Raw genomic sequence first — 15,168 nt, forward strand, 5'->3', positions numbered from 1 at the left:
ATCACTCAAAGCGATTGCTTTCGCTCCATCCAAGCGCTGCAGTTGATGAGAGCGCTCCCAAAACTTTGGGCAGGGCTGGGGGGTGTTCGCCTCGGCGGCCCGGCCCGCTCCTCCCCGGTGCTGCCCGCCCGGGAGCCGGCAGAGCCGGGGCGGCTGCGGAGCCCTGCCCCGCCGGGCATCCCCCGCCGGACGCCCCCTCCTCCCTGGAGGGGAGAGATTAAACCGCTCGCTTCTCGTTCCACCGGTGCACTGGGGATAGGAGAGACTTTGGGGAGAGTTTTTGAGAAAAGCCTGAGAGCCAGGCTCGCTGGGGAGGCGGTGGAAAGCAGCAGCCCGCTGCCAGGGCTCCCGCCCGGCCGGGGAGGGGGGAGAAGCCCGGCCGGTCCCGGGGAGTCCCGCTGCGGGAGGGCTGCGGGGCGGGGGGCGACGAACTGGGGTCCCACGCCCTCAGCCCACCGCCTGCCTCCCACTTCACTGCGCCCTTTCGCAGCCTGTTGTCTGCTCTCGATTCCGCGGCGTGCGAGGGCAGCAAGCCGCAGAAAAGCTGGGTCTCCTTTTTTTTTTTTTTTTTCTCCCTTCATTTTTTTTTAATTAAAAAGAAAAAAGAGAGAGCGCCTACCCGAGCCCCACCGCATCCCACCAAGATCAAACCTCTCCCGGGGAATGCCCCCGAGGGCGCCGGGAGGCGCAGGCCGGGCCGGTGCCCGCTCTCCGCGCCGGGCCCGCCCGTGTCCGCACCCGCGTAAGGGCCGCGCTGCGGGGAGGGAGCCGCGCAGGCGGGGGGCGACGGCTGGGGAAGGGCCGGGACGGTCCGGAATCGTTTTCTGGGTACCGACCACAAATAAATGTGGGGTTTTGTGTTTTTCTTTCTTTTTTTTTTTTTTTTCCCTTGCCGTTTGATAACATCGTGCTACCGCGCTGTAAAATGGGAAGACGTATTTGCTATTACAACAATATTTTTAATGAGCTGCAAGAGACTTGTCCCAAAGTTAGTATTGCAAACAGAAAAGGCATCACTCTGTTTGTAGGCGACACAGCGAGCAGCGTATTTTGACTCCGAAACTCTGTTTATTTTTCATTTACGACCCATTGCCGGGGTTTTTATCCCAAACGAAAAGAAAACGCAGGATTATCTTTTCGCAACGCTGAGTTTTATTTTGATTTCTTTGGCCCGAAGTCCTGCCCTCGGCGCTATAAACACGTCGATTCGGGCCAATCTTCGGGAAGCGGAGAGCGATCCTATCTCGAAATCACCGTGCCGGGGCTATTGACACGAGTGGCGGCTCCGGCCGTGGGCAGAGGGAGGGGGGGACACCCTGGGGTGCCCCCCGGAGGAGGGGGGAGAAGGGGAAGGGCAGCACCCACCCCCGGCGGGAGGCGAAGCAGCCGGCGGGGGTAGAGGAAGGGGCGGCCAAAAGTTCAGGGGAAGCCCCCGGGGGGAAAGGGACCCCCCTCCCCACGCCCCCACGTCCCTCCCGGGGGGCTCCCCGCGGACCTGGGACCCCTCGCTCGGGGTTACCCAGCCGCGATGCCCCCCGGCTGCGGCGGAGCTGGGAAAAGCCCCCCCAGCCTCTCCGCTCCCCGCCGGGGGGGGGCACCCGGACCCCCCCTCCCCGGGAGCCCCGGCGGGGGCGGCCCCCGCCCGCCCGCAGCCCCCTCCGAGCAGGGCGGCACCGCTCCCGGGCCCCCCTTCTTTAATTCTTCTTTTTTTTTTTTTATTTTTTCTCTCCGAAGCCACACTTTAAAAAATGATAAGGAACGGGTTTTATTGATTTTTTTTTTTCCACCACAACATTAAGTTTATAACAATATAGGCTGTTTTAAAAATAGGACCGATCCCTAACAGAAAGCGAGAGGGCAGAGAGTACAACCGAAAGGGGAAAAAAAAAATGTAAAATAAAATCAAGAAACCAACCCAAACCCTTGGGAAGACAGCAAACAATTGTCAGACAACAGGTGAGCAGACACTAAGACAGAGAGAGACTAGAGGTGTCCACTCCTCACTTGATTTCTGCCTATTAAAATCCACGTACTCGATGGACTTTAGAAGAAAACTGTACATCATATCAAATAAATTAAAATTACCCTAAAGTTGATTGTCCTTCACTTAAAGCGCCCAGCTCGCCGAATCTCCCTTACTTATTCGCATAAGCCGGGCTGATGCTCATTCCCATGCCCTGCTCCTCTCTTCTCACTTTCCTTCGCTTTTAATTCCCTCTTTTTATTTTATTTTTTACAACATGAACGAACGCAATTATACAATGCTAAAAACCCTTTCCTCACCATTCAAATAAAAGCAGTGCTTTAAGAATCGTCGTACAATATTGCACAGTTCAAAAGTACAATAATAATAATAATAATTAATAATAATAATAAGTATTACAAAAGAAAACAAAAGGGTACAGATTTTTTTTCCCCCAAAATACCGTAATAACTTTACAAGGAAAAAAAAAAAAAACAAAACAAAACAAAAAACCAAAACAAACCCAACCCAACAACTAGGGAAACAAGAATTATAAACAAGAATTAAAAATATCTAAGTCAACGATAATAAATAAGGGGCACTCAAAGCGGGCGGCTGTGCTTAACCGTTCACGTTGAGGCTGTATTTCTTGCTCGTTATAAAGTCCCATGACAGAAACCGAAAGGTACAAAACGTGGGAAAGCAAAGAGGCAAATCGGTACCGAGGTCTGCTGAAATGAAAAGCCGCGGTCGATGAAGTTTGAGTCGCGACAGGATCAGGAGCCTGAACGATTTGGAGGCAGAAGGAGAGGTCCGAAAGGAACAGAAATTCAGCTTCCCGTTAGCATTTGGCAAATCTCGAGGAGTGGCCTGGGATCATTATTTTTTTCTTTTTTTTTTTTTTTTTATTGTTATCCTTTTTTTTTCTTTTGTTTTTTTACAAAAATAAAACTAAAGCCACAGAGACCATCGCGGTTTTTCTCCACGTTTACAAAAGGTGTGACAGCTCCAGGGTTCTCTACAAGTTCCCGCTTTCGTTTTCCTTATTTTCCTTTCCCTCCCCCCCCAGTTTTTTTTTTTTTTTAATTTTATTTTTTATTATTTTTTTCCTAAATTTTCGCGACTCTCCTCCTAGCACCACCCGCCGAGGGGTGCCCCCAGCCCCGCGCCCCTCTCCCCCCGCCCCGCCGAGGCCGGCCGCCTGCCTCCCACCACCGCCGGCTGCGGTACTTACGAGCGGGGCCGGCGACTTGCGCGCCTCTCCGCGCCCCTCCGCGCAGCCACGGCGGGCTCAGACGGGCCGCAGGAGCGGCACGGAGGTGACCACCGGGTGGGAATAGTAGACGGGGTGAGGGAAGGTGAGCAGGGGCTGGGTACCGGGGGCTCCGCCGCCCCCCGCGCCCCCCTCCGCGCCCGAGTTCTCGTGGTAGAGGATGGGGACGCGGACGATGCGCTGCGCGGCGGCGTGGCTGAGGTTGGCCGCCTCCAGCTCGGCCGCCAGCTGCCTCTTCCACTTGTTGCGGCGGTTTTGGAACCAAATCTTCACCTGGGTCTCTGTCAGGTGCAGGGAGGCGGCCAGGCCGGCCCGCTCCGAGCTGCTCAGGTAGCGCTTCATGTCGAAGGTGGACTCCAGCTGGAAGACCTGGCTGCGGCTGAAGACCGTGCGCGTCTTCTTCTTGCGGCAGGGTTTCTTCTCCGGGCTCTCCTCCCGCTTCTTCCAGTCCTCCGAGCTTCCCTCCTTCTTCGCCTCCTCCGAGTCGCTCTCCTCCAGGACGATCTCGTCGGGGCTCTTGGAGTCCAGCTCCTTCTGCTCCCCCTCCGCCTTCAGCAGCGGCTCCGGGGAGTCCCGGTCGGTGCCCGAGGCGGGGGACGAGTCCCTCAGCAGGGATTTCTCCGCGGCTGGAGGGGAAGGGGAGGGGGACGGGGGGACGACAAGGGACACAAAGAGACACCTTCACCGCCCGGCCCCCGCGTCCCGTCGGGGGAAGCGGGACGAGCCGGCCGGACCCCCGCGTCGCCTCCCCCCGCCGCCGCTGGTCCCCGCCGCCGCCCCGCCGGGGAGGGAGGGAGGGAGGGAGGGAAGGGGGGATCGGTACCTTCCGTGCGGGGCAGGTGGGCTCCGGCCGGCGTCAGGGCGTAGGGGTACCACCAGGTCTGGGCGCGCTCCAGGCAGTGGGCGCTCAGGGCGAAGCGCGGCGCCGGGATCTCGAAGCGGGGGAAGGCGAGGTCGCCCACCTGCGAGAGGGCGAAGCCGGCGCCGTCCACCGTCGCCTTGCCCGAGGGGGCGAACAGCGCCCGGGGCTGCTTGGGGGTCGCCTTGGGGGGGTCGCCGTTGAGCAGGTTCTTGATGTAGAAGGACTCCTTGGGGGGCGGCGGCGGCGGCGGCGGGGCGCTGGGCGGCTCCTGCCCGGTCTCCGGCATCCTCCGCTGCCCGCCCGGCTCCTGCCCGCCGCTGGCCCCGCAGCCCGCGCCCGGCGGGCAGGTGGCGGCTGCCGGCGGTGCGGGGGCGAGGAGCGGCGGGGCGGCGTGGGAGCGCGGCGGCGGGGCCGGCCGGGGGCCCCTCGCATGGGGGGGCGACAGGGCGGGGGGCCGAGGGGACCCGCGCAGCCCGCGGCACCGGGGGGCTGCTGCGGGCAGGCGGAGAACCGGGGTCGTCGCTGCCGCCGCCGCCTCCCGCCGCCGCTGCTGCTGCGTCAACCTGGCGCCGGATGCTAATGATGAAATCAAAATGTCATCCAAGTTAAGCGCGGGGAGCACACGGCGATTGGGCACGCACAATGGCAAATGGGATTAGGCGGGGAGGCAGCCGGGAGGAGAAGGCTCCGCGCAGCCCCTGCCCGCAGCCGCCGCGGCCCCGGCCCCCCCTGCGCCGCGCTGCTGTGGCTGGAGGCGGCGAGCGCCCGCCCGTTATTGGCTTTATATAGTCCAATTAGGCAGCAAATGAGGACGGGGCTATTAGCACAAAGGGATCCCGGCTCGGCTGAAGCACCACGGGAGCGGCGGGAGGCGAATGGCACCGACCGCGCCGCTCCCGCCACAAAACCTCCCCTCGCCCCGCCGCGCCGCCCCCCCCCCCCCCCCCCCGCCCCGCACCGCCGGTAACAAAAGCCGCCGGCGCCGGGGGGCAGCGGGCCGAGCCGCGCCGAGCCGGGCTACCGGGGCCCCGGGACTGGCAGCAGCTCCGCTCCGCCGCTCTCCGCTCTCCGCCCGCCCGGGCCCGGCCCTGGGGCAGAAACGACTTCGCGGGTGCGGGGCGGCGGGAGGGCTCCCCCCGGGGCCGCGCCGCCTCCCCCGCCGTGCTCTCCCCGGTCCCGCGCAGGAGCGGCGGGGGGCGGCGGGGCGGGGGTGGGCACCTCCCGGCGGCGGCGGCGGGGGCTCCGGGGCCCGGCACGGCCCGGCCCGGCCCTACCCGCCGCTCCCGGGGCCCGGCCCCGCCGGACGGGACGGGCGGGCACGGCGCTCCCGCCCGCGGAGCCTCCCTCCGCGCCGCGCCGCTCCGCACGGCCGGGAGGAGGCGGCGGGGCCGGGCCGGGCCGGGGCGGGCGGCTCGGGGCCCCGAGGGCCGCGACGTGGGCGCCGGTAGGGCTGTGATACCGCGGGCTGCCCGCGGGCGCGTCCGCTGCCGGCGGCAGGCGGGCAGGCGGGGGGGGGCTGCCGCTTGGAGGTGAACCGGTAACGGGACCGGCATCCCGAGGGGGAAAGGAGAGGGGAGAGGAGAGGAGAGGAGAGGAGAGGAGAGGAGAGGAGAGGAGAGGAGAGGAGAGGAAAGGAAAGGAAAGGAAAGGAAAGGAAAGGAAAGGAAAGGAAAGGAAAGGAAAGGAAAAGAGAAAAAAGAAGGAAAGGAAAGGAAAAAGAGAGAGAGAAAAGAAGGAAAGAAAGAAGGAAAGGAAGGAAGGAAGGAAGGAAGGAGGAAAGAAAGACAGAAAGACAGGAGGAAAGAGAGAGAAGAGAGCATACCAGCCTCTCGGTTCTGGCGTGCTTCGAAACATTTGAAATACTTGCGAGCACGCACTGCAAACCCCTGTCCTGGCATATGCAGAGCTGTGGGCTCGGAAGCGTGCGCATGTGCGTAGGGGGGCAACAATCTCTACATTTAAACGTTTTAATGCCCTGATCAAATATAACTGATTTCTCTTGCTATTCCCTTTTAAGGACACCCACCTGGTAATTTGAAAGAAGACATCTTTTATCTGAATCAAACTTCTCAATGTTAATGCTTGCAACCTATCCCCAGGAGTTCTGCTTCCCCCCAAACATTTGGGGTTATAAATCCAGGGAAAATTTACATAGACCCAATCATGTAACGTTTTTGGCTGCAACAGGCATGATATTTCATATACCTTCAGTGTACGTGACTTTTTTCAGAGCACTGTCTCTTATGTGACCATTTCTAAACTGTTACTTTCGTTGTGAGGAGCAGTTTAGATAAACAGGGAGGTGCAGAAATGAAAAATCCATAAAGCACATCTTGGGGATGGGGTCTCAGCAATTTATAGGCATTTACGGAAATCTTCTGCTCTTGTTAACAACTGTTTCACTTAAGGGCATCAGGCAAAGTAAAGCTCATTGGGAACTTTTCAAATAAATGCTATTTCAGTGGAAATACTCTTCAACTCTGGGATAAAACATATAGAAAAAAAATGAGAGACAGCAAATAGTTTCTATACAGAAAACAGCCTATAGTCACCCAACCAGGGCTCTCGCCTATCCTGTGAGGACCTGGGCTAAAGCTCTATTTCATCTGCAGCTCTTACATGAAAAACCAAGGTTGCACATTCTTATAGAAGACCCCAGTGCATTTCTCCATCTCAGTGAAGATCTCGATTTAGATATGAGTCACCAAAATCATTCTGTATTGAAACTCCCACCCTTTTCCATCCATCTTTCCCTGCTTTGGTACCTACGAGGTCCTAATCCCTCTGGAGTCCCTTAGGGTAAACAACCACTCGTGGCACAAAGCCAAGCAGGGACGAAAAACCAAGCCAGCCTCTGGAGATGTTAAAAGACATTTCCACTTTGCAATTCTTTATTTAAAAAAAAAAAAAAAAAAAGCAAGCAATGTTCTAAAAGAGCCTTTCTACCTCTCTGTCATTTGTGGCCCATAGTTTTCTCACATATTTATGCATTTTATTTATGCCCCCCCAGCAATATCTGGACATTAAAGACTGGTATTGACACCCCACCTCATGCCCAGTGCTGACAGAGCTGAGCGAATTTTGCTGCAGTCTTTCTTTTATTTCTGTTTCTAGACTCGCACTCCTACCATTCCATTGTAAACAGATAATTATTATTTCATTAGTGTTCCAATTCAGAATTAATTGGCTAATTTACACATGGATCAATTGTATAAATGTGATGTTTGTGATAGGTGCTTGATATGATTTAAAGTAATTGTTTATTTTCAGGTTTTGGCTTGCATTGTACTGCAAAGTGATTTATCTCCTTATTTATCCTGTCTCAGCACTGCCTCTTCTTTTTCATTATTTTTCTAAAGAGCCACACTCTTGCTAAGCCGAAGCGTGAACCTGTGCTGTGTGATTCTGTGGGGCCACACTTACATTAGCTCCCAAACGCCCTGCCTTGCAGCCTGCTGATGTTGCATGCTCAGAGCGCACCGCACCAGCAGCCCTCCTTGCCTGGCAGAAGTCACCCGCTGCAGCCTGCAATCACTGCATCTCACGCAGAGTCTTGCACCCTCTTTACAGCTGTCGTCCCTGAGTGTCTCCCACTGTAACCACAGGTGACAAACATCTGTCACTTTGGGCTCAGTTTCTTCTTTTCCATCCCGAGGGGGCTGAGGAAAGTCCAGCGCTTAGTTTCCTTGCTCCTGTGTTTGTCCAACTGGGAGCACGCCCGGCAGCCCAGCCGAGGGAGGGCTGCAGCCAGGACTTGCAGGGCAGAAGCGGGGAGGTTTGCATCTGCCTCCCCTCTGACAGAAGGTTCTGACAGCGGCAGCAGCTCCTCCGGCACAGCCCTGCCATGTCTTTGCAGAAGGTGGCACTGGCCGGCCAGGAGTCTCTCCCTAGCCCAGCCCCATGCTCTCCTGTAGGTGTTTGCAGCATTTGGCCTTACAGCAATTGTAGGGAAGCAGTAATCCATCAAGGTGCTACTTAATCGCATGGCAAACTTTAAACAGGTTCTTCCACAGGGGAGTGCTGACATACCTCCTTGCATCAGGATTTAGACATTTGGGGGGAGAAAAAAGAAGGGATGAGCACACATTTAACAGCTTGCCCCACGCAGAAACACTCCTTTCCCAGGCAATCGAAATGAATTCTTCCACCATCAGATTTTAGAGCTGCTCTTATGCTGTCCAGGCAGCTAAAAACAATTTTGTGAATGGCAAAGATTAACTACTGTAGAGTTTGAGCCACTGTCAATGGCTCTCCCCTTCCTACTGCAAATCGTTACATACTATCAGGGCCTTTGTAAAATCTGAGTTATTCGGAAACATTGCATTTCTCCATCATTCTTTCAATTGCTTCTTCTGAAACACATGATTGGAAACAGAGGTTACCCAGAAAAGGGATGCTACTTTCTCTTGAAAGGGAACATCTGTTGCAGGATGTAGTTGATAAGGAAGTTTTATTCAAGACTAGAAAAACTACAGGCGAGTTATGCTTCATAACCTGTCTCAGGTTTGGCTTGGTTGAGCGTACCAGGGTGTACGTGATGCGTGTGGGTTGGGAGGGATTTTGTTCCCTTATTATGCCTCACAATGGCATTTTTGTACCTTTAAATGGAAGGCTTTGCAAGTCTCTGTTTTCCGGCAGCTTCCTGGTGAGCTGAGAGTCTTCCGTGACAAATATTAGAACCTTGTAGTACTGCAAGAAAGGAGGTTATTTAATTTATGAGACTTTTATTTCTGAGGTCCACCACAGTCCTGCGTCTGACTCACAAAGATATCATTTTTAGGTCGTGATGTTTTTGTGAAACAAGTTCTGTTGCAAACTCTCGTGTAATTTGGACTAAATCCACGGGGACAGAACTGATGGGCAAATGACGTGGTCTAAGTACAGTCTTCATCTCATACAGCATTACATGCATGCTCTATATAACACGATACGATGCTCTGAAGTCATCACAAACTCGTACAACATATCCCTTGCTCCGTCATTGTGACCTGCCCACCAGTCTAATTTCTAGAAAGTCTAACCATCTTTGCGTTGATATTAGTCATGTGTGCACAATTTACCACTTTCGCGAGCAAACTCACAGAATGGAGGTCAGCTAAATGTACTGGAGAAAATCTCTTGTGAAAAGTATCCTTGGAGGATTTCAAGGCAGAACCTGTGCCGTTCTTTAACATCTTATCCAAACGTAAGCTTTATTGTAACCCATCTTACCTGGTTCAAAATACGAAAGGACAGAAACACCCAAAGAACAACGGATACACAATAGCTTTGCAGCTTGTTGTTCTGCATCTGAAGACTGGTGCTTATATACCAAGTCATAAACTCTGAGCTATCATGTCAAATGTAAAACAAATGAAAATAAACTGCGTAAACATCAGCACTGGTGAAATCCTAAATAAGCAGATCTCTTTTTGGCCACAAATAGCTTATTTACGAAAATCCATGAGTGTCCTGGAACCACACCTGAAAAGTGCTGAGTATTTTCAGCTCCTAATGAAATAAGTAACATTTAAAAATTGCTGCAAAGCTGGATGGTGAATGTTTTACTGACCTGGCTAGAAAAGAGGTGTCATAATCCACACTCAGCCTTCAGACCTCAGATCCAAACTATCCATTTGCAGAGAGCCAACAGAGAGCAAAGTCGGTCCAATGTTTGTGTGCACAGCAGCTAGGCAATGTGCAGTTTTAGGAGTTCTTAAATAACCATTGATTTCAAAAGTGTTACAGCCCATTGACTCAAAAATCAGCTGCTTATAAAGACTCTCGTGTTCATATCAGAGATCCTTGGCAACTGCACAAGAGTTATGCTGAACATACATACTGAACATGAGCTGTATTTTGAATTTTATTAAAAGATCCTGAGATCACCCTAATTTCCCTAACAACTTTTGTTATAAATGGCATAACAATCTGAACCAGCTTGTTCTGAGTCAGCAGATCCCCAAAATAGCTTGTGGTTTTGCAAAATAAATGAATGATGGGGCCATTTTGTGCTTCCGCAAGAGCTTCTCTGTTAAGACCTCAGTGTGCTTTGCACTTATTAATGACTCTGTCTCGCCTGCCAGTCCCCAGGGAAGGCTGCTCCTCAGGCAAGCTCAATGTTTCAGGAATCCCAAGAAGCCCAAGTGGTGAGCACACCACAGCAGGCTTCTTCTACCTCTTTTGGCTGGGGCATCACTGGGACATCTTGTCTTCAGGTGCGCAGGCAGCTCAGGTACGCACATCGCTCCCGTGGTGCACAGACCCTGTTCTGCCAGTTCTGCAAAACAGAACAGAGAAAAGAAGGTTCCTGGGCTTCTTTCCACATAACGTTTCTGTACCTTCCAGGGAAAGTCTTATCCTAGATAACAAAGTTTCTTGTTTCCACTCTCTCTATACATTATTATAAGTGCTCAAACCCACATTATAAAGATAAAGCATCAGAGGCCAAAAAAAATGACTGCACTGGGGTAAGAGTTCTTTCCTCCAAAGCCAAATTCCAAATCATCCTTCTCTGAGTCACAGCTTTACATTTATGTAGCATGCATTGCTTCTTTTTTTACATGGTTGAAAAACTGGAAATCTATTAGAAAGGCAAGCATTATGCAGAAAATATTTTTACTATATTTTAGTTACACATTAGCAATACATAGCACAGATTGGTCAGTAATAAACTTGATTAAAGCAATGCTGGTGGAGAGCAGGAGGAGGACTATGTGCACTGTTGGGCAAAACATCCAATACTCAGCTTCATCATCATCACAGCCGTCATAGTTACACCACTGTTTTCTGTGTAACAGGAGATTGTCTTTGCCATTAAGCCACAGGGACCCGGCCAGTTCAGCCTTGCAGTCCAGAATGGTGGCTTGCAACTCCTTCCTCATACAGAGGGATGAGAAGCAACCATGAAGCGCTAACAAACCTAGCTGGGAACCAAGGGTGACTTTTTCACCTTATTTTACATTAGGTAGATTTTTGGCTTGTCGTTAAGGATCCGTGAATACTATCAGAAAAAACAATGAAAGGGGACTGTGTACAATTGAACATCTTGTTCAAGGTGGCAGATAGGGCAAATAATAATAATATTATGTATGACAGAAAGTGGAACAATTTCAGCTTGGCGTATGCATGAAATGTAATACATTTAAATACTGCTGAGTATCTACAGAGCAATAGAATTGACAAAATAATAATCCTAACATATTAAGCAAACACTAGCTGTTTCTCCTCAGCAGCCTGATGTGTATTCTTACCATGTGTTGTCATTCCCAGAGTATGAGATCTAAGTTACTTGTGTGATGCTGTCATAAAAAACAAAACAAAACAAAAAAACCCACACAAAACCAAACCCAAAAAACTTTTAATATATTTCCATTTTCTCTAGATCACTGCCGCCTTGAATATTCCAGTCAGGAAAATTGTATATAGTACACATCATGCTGCCATGAGAAGTTTGTTATGTATTGCTGTGCTTGAGAGCTGCAACGGAGAGAAGAATAGAGGATATGCTGAAAGACTCTAGGACAAATGCACAAATGATACCTCTGCTTTTTGTTTGTTTGTTTGTTTGTTGGCAGCAAGGATTGATATGAATGAGATGATAAGGCACTGTCTCTCTAGTTAGAGATTCTGATTTTATTCTGTTCCAGACACTATGCTTGTAAAGCACTGAAGCTGATCAGAGATTGCAGAACACTGATCAGAATTTCCAGATGTCCTTGATAATGCCCTTCACCTTCATAATCAAGCTCTGAAATGATAATATATTGATCGGAATGCTTCGCAGCCGTGTGACACACAGAGGATTATCGATAAGCAGCTCTGAACTTTTCAGGTGACAAACAAGGGTGGGGGAGGCCATTAAAACAGGAATGCAAAGCTGCCACAATAATCTTCGCCTGGGAAACTTGGGTATGATATTCTTACCAAAATGTTTTCGCTTTTGATTGGGAAGAGATTTCCAACCTAATTTGCGGAGAGGTGTTGCTATTATTATTATTATAGTAATAGGACTAAGACTAAGACCAAGGCTCGGACTGGAACTAAGGCTAACACAAGGGCAGATGGCGTACCAGCGCATGCCTCCCCAGGCGCGCCGCTGTCCCACGCCGCCGAGGCGCGGCCCTTCAGCACCACGGACAGCGCCGGGGCGGTGCGCGGGGCGCGGTGCGGGGCGCGGGGGCGGAGGAGGGGTGCGAAGGCAGAAGAGGGGTGCGAAGGCAGAAGAGGGGTGCGGAGGCGGAGGGGTGCGGAGGAGGAGGGGTGCGGAGGCGGAGGGGTGCAGAGGAGGAGGGGTGCGGAGGTGGAGGGGTGCGGAGGCAGAGGGGTGCAGAGGAGGAGGGGTGCGGAGGCAGAGGGGTGCGGAGGAGGAGGGGTGCGGAGCACCTTCCCGCAGGCTTAGGGGCGGCGGGTCCCATCCTGCACCCCATGCGCTCCGGGACGGCACTGCTGTGAGCAGGCTGCGGGGTCAGAGCTCCTACGTGCCCCTGTGGGTGCCTGCGAGGGAGAGTGGGTACCCAGCTGCTGTGGTCCGAGGGGCAAAAAGAAGAATCCGAGCCTTACTGCTTCTGTAAAAGCTCCCAAACAAGAAAATAACCAACTGTATATAAATCCTCAGATTACAAGCTAAAACCAGGACCCTTTGTCTACTACGCCCTGAGCTTTCACAGGCAAACTCAAGAGGACGACACCTTGTTTTATTTTCATATCAAAGCACTTTCTAAGAAGACATGGAAATCCTTTCCCGTTCCAATAGTATTGGCGCATTGCCCTGTTTATTCTTCAGTTGGTATTTTTTGTACCTCTTAGAGATATATCAAAGTTTATGCCGTGTGTGTAACTTGGAGGAGATGGAAAAGACATTGACAATATTAATTGTTTCATAAATAGCGTCAAATAGGATACGCTTTTTATATCCTTGGTTTAAACCTTGTTATTGAAAAACCAATACCCTGCCATTTGTTTATACTTTTCTTGGCATACAAGGCAGATATATTAGAGTGAATGAAGCTAATAAAAGGCTGCAGGCAGCATTTTCCACACTCAACTTTTAGGCATGGCCTCTTTTTCAAAAGAAAACTGTCTTTTATTTTGGAACATTATAACCATGCCATCTGTCTATAAAAATGTATGAAGAACCAGAAATTACAAAGGACCAAATAGAAAGGACCCTTTTCTTTTAGGTGAGCACTTCTTCACACAATTCCATCAAGTCTGTAGACCTGCTTAGGCGAGTAACCGCTGATGCGGAGGGATGAAGGGCTCCGCCAGCCAAGCCAGCGGTGTGGGGGTCTCTGAGGCAAAGCCACGTCCGAGACAAAGGCTCAGCATGAGGAATACCTCTTTCCTGCAGTGGTTTTCTTTGGATCCAAGAAGTTAGTTGCAGAGCAAGGGGTCCCAAGCGTGGAAAGAGCAGCCGCAAACTCTCCCAAAGGCAGTGAATGACGGATAGCTTCAGACAAGGAAAATGCCCTGCAAATTAATTACTGGAGATCTCGCAAAAGTTTTTCACCCAAGCAATGGTAAAAGAAATTCCTGAGAGATCTGTTTGCATCGCAAACATTTTACTCCTTGCAGTCCTTTTATTTCTTTTACTCAGCATTTTAGTCCCTGCAGGAAGGAATAAGGAGGTAGGTTACAGTGGGTTTACTTCTGCTTTCATTTTTAAAAATATTTTTATCATGTTCTATGCAGTGTCACATGCGAAAGAAATACAGTGCTTGCACAGCTTTTAAACAAGAGTTTCAATGCTATCACGTTCTGCTAAATTAATGTTACAGTGTTAGGAAGATATATAGCGTAGCAGAAACCGAGGAGTGGAATACAGAAACTCAAGCGAAGAAGGAAGGAAGAAAATGAGATCTCACCATTCAATATTCCTGGAAATTTCATAGAAATTTGTGAAAATATGCTATGCATATTTTTTCGTAGCATGAAATGGCTCCACTGCAGTCTTGAGTTGCTGCTGCAGGACACCAAGAGCAAAAGCAATCCTTAAAACATTTGCCATAGGGGCTCCCAGGCTTTTACCTCGCTCCATGCACAGGGAATATGAAGACTGATGTCCTGGTTTTCAAAGCAGCTCTGCATGGATCATCTCCTACAACTTCAGGAAGTTTCTGTGCGGATACAAAGGTCTGCTCCTGTGGTAGAAGCATAAAATTCATTACCAGAGGGAGCACCAAGGCATGGACCTTTCTCTATTTCATTTTAGCTCCAGAGTGGAGGAGGCTTCTGCTCAGCAGCCATATTTATTCCATACTTATTTGTAGCTCGAACTACAGTAAATCAGGAGTATCTGACTTCTTCAGCATCTCTCAGGCCCAGAAGGTTTTTAAGGACGTGTTTCAGAAAAGTAGAAACGAGCTGAAGAGCCCAGAGGAAGAAAACCTATAGCCAGGGGCACTGGTGGAGGCCCGCATGGCACCAGACACCAAAGCCAAGCAGAGCCCAGATTTTTTTATTTGCCTCCCAGGCAGCGCACCCAGGGAGAGTCTCTGCACACCCAGACTTCAGAGGTACCCGGAGCGGACTGGCAGTCACCGGCACGCATGAAGAAAGCAGTAAGAATAAATGTTGGCTGGAAGGTGCTTTCATTCATGGCCAACTGCTTATTGTAGTTTAACTGTATGGTGCATGTAGTAGTTGTACTTGGGACAAGAGGAAAAAGAACACCTTGATTTCAGGGGCTAGAGTAGCTGTCCTCCACCCTAAATCTGTGATCAGCAGGAACTGATCAGATGGAGGGAAGAGCATTTGGGCCACCCAAGAAATAGTACGTTTTAAAGAGTCCGTGCTTCACTGCAATTTCAGTCCCAGGAGTGGCGCAAGAAGCGATGCTCAAAGCACGGCCTTTTCCAGTTGCTCTGAAAGGCCTACACAGAAACCAAGGGAGAATTTCCCTTCGTCAGTGCAAAAGCAAGTGTGATAACTGGCAGTCTCCGTGTAAAAGTATTTATCTTAGTCACCGTAATCTCACCATTAGACTCTAATTTCTAGCTCCAGCGTTAGATAGCAAAGTGCATGCCATCCGCGGTAGCGAGGCTGACACAGCAATACGCTTTTGCCACTCACAACAGCTGTTGAGCTAAT

At 51.2% G+C, this 15,168-nt stretch overlaps 1 protein-coding gene across 1 annotated transcript; it reads right to left on the reverse strand.

Annotated features, from left to right (window-relative positions):
* Nucleotides 1-3,254: 3,254 nt before the first annotated feature.
* HMX3 (H6 family homeobox 3) lies at nt 3,255-4,384 on the reverse strand (the record flags this gene model as incomplete). The annotated part of the gene is made up of 2 exons (XM_082309289.1): nt 3,255-3,862; nt 4,060-4,384. The coding sequence occupies 2 exons, from the start codon at nt 4,382-4,384 to the stop codon at nt 3,255-3,257; spliced, it is 933 nt and encodes a 310-aa protein (XP_082165415.1).
* Between the last annotated feature and the right edge of the window lie 10,784 nt (nt 4,385-15,168).

The sequence above is a fragment of the Platalea leucorodia genome, assembly GCF_965183815.1.
Source record: "Platalea leucorodia genome assembly, chromosome: 4".
NCBI lineage: Eukaryota > Metazoa > Chordata > Aves > Pelecaniformes > Threskiornithidae > Platalea > Platalea leucorodia.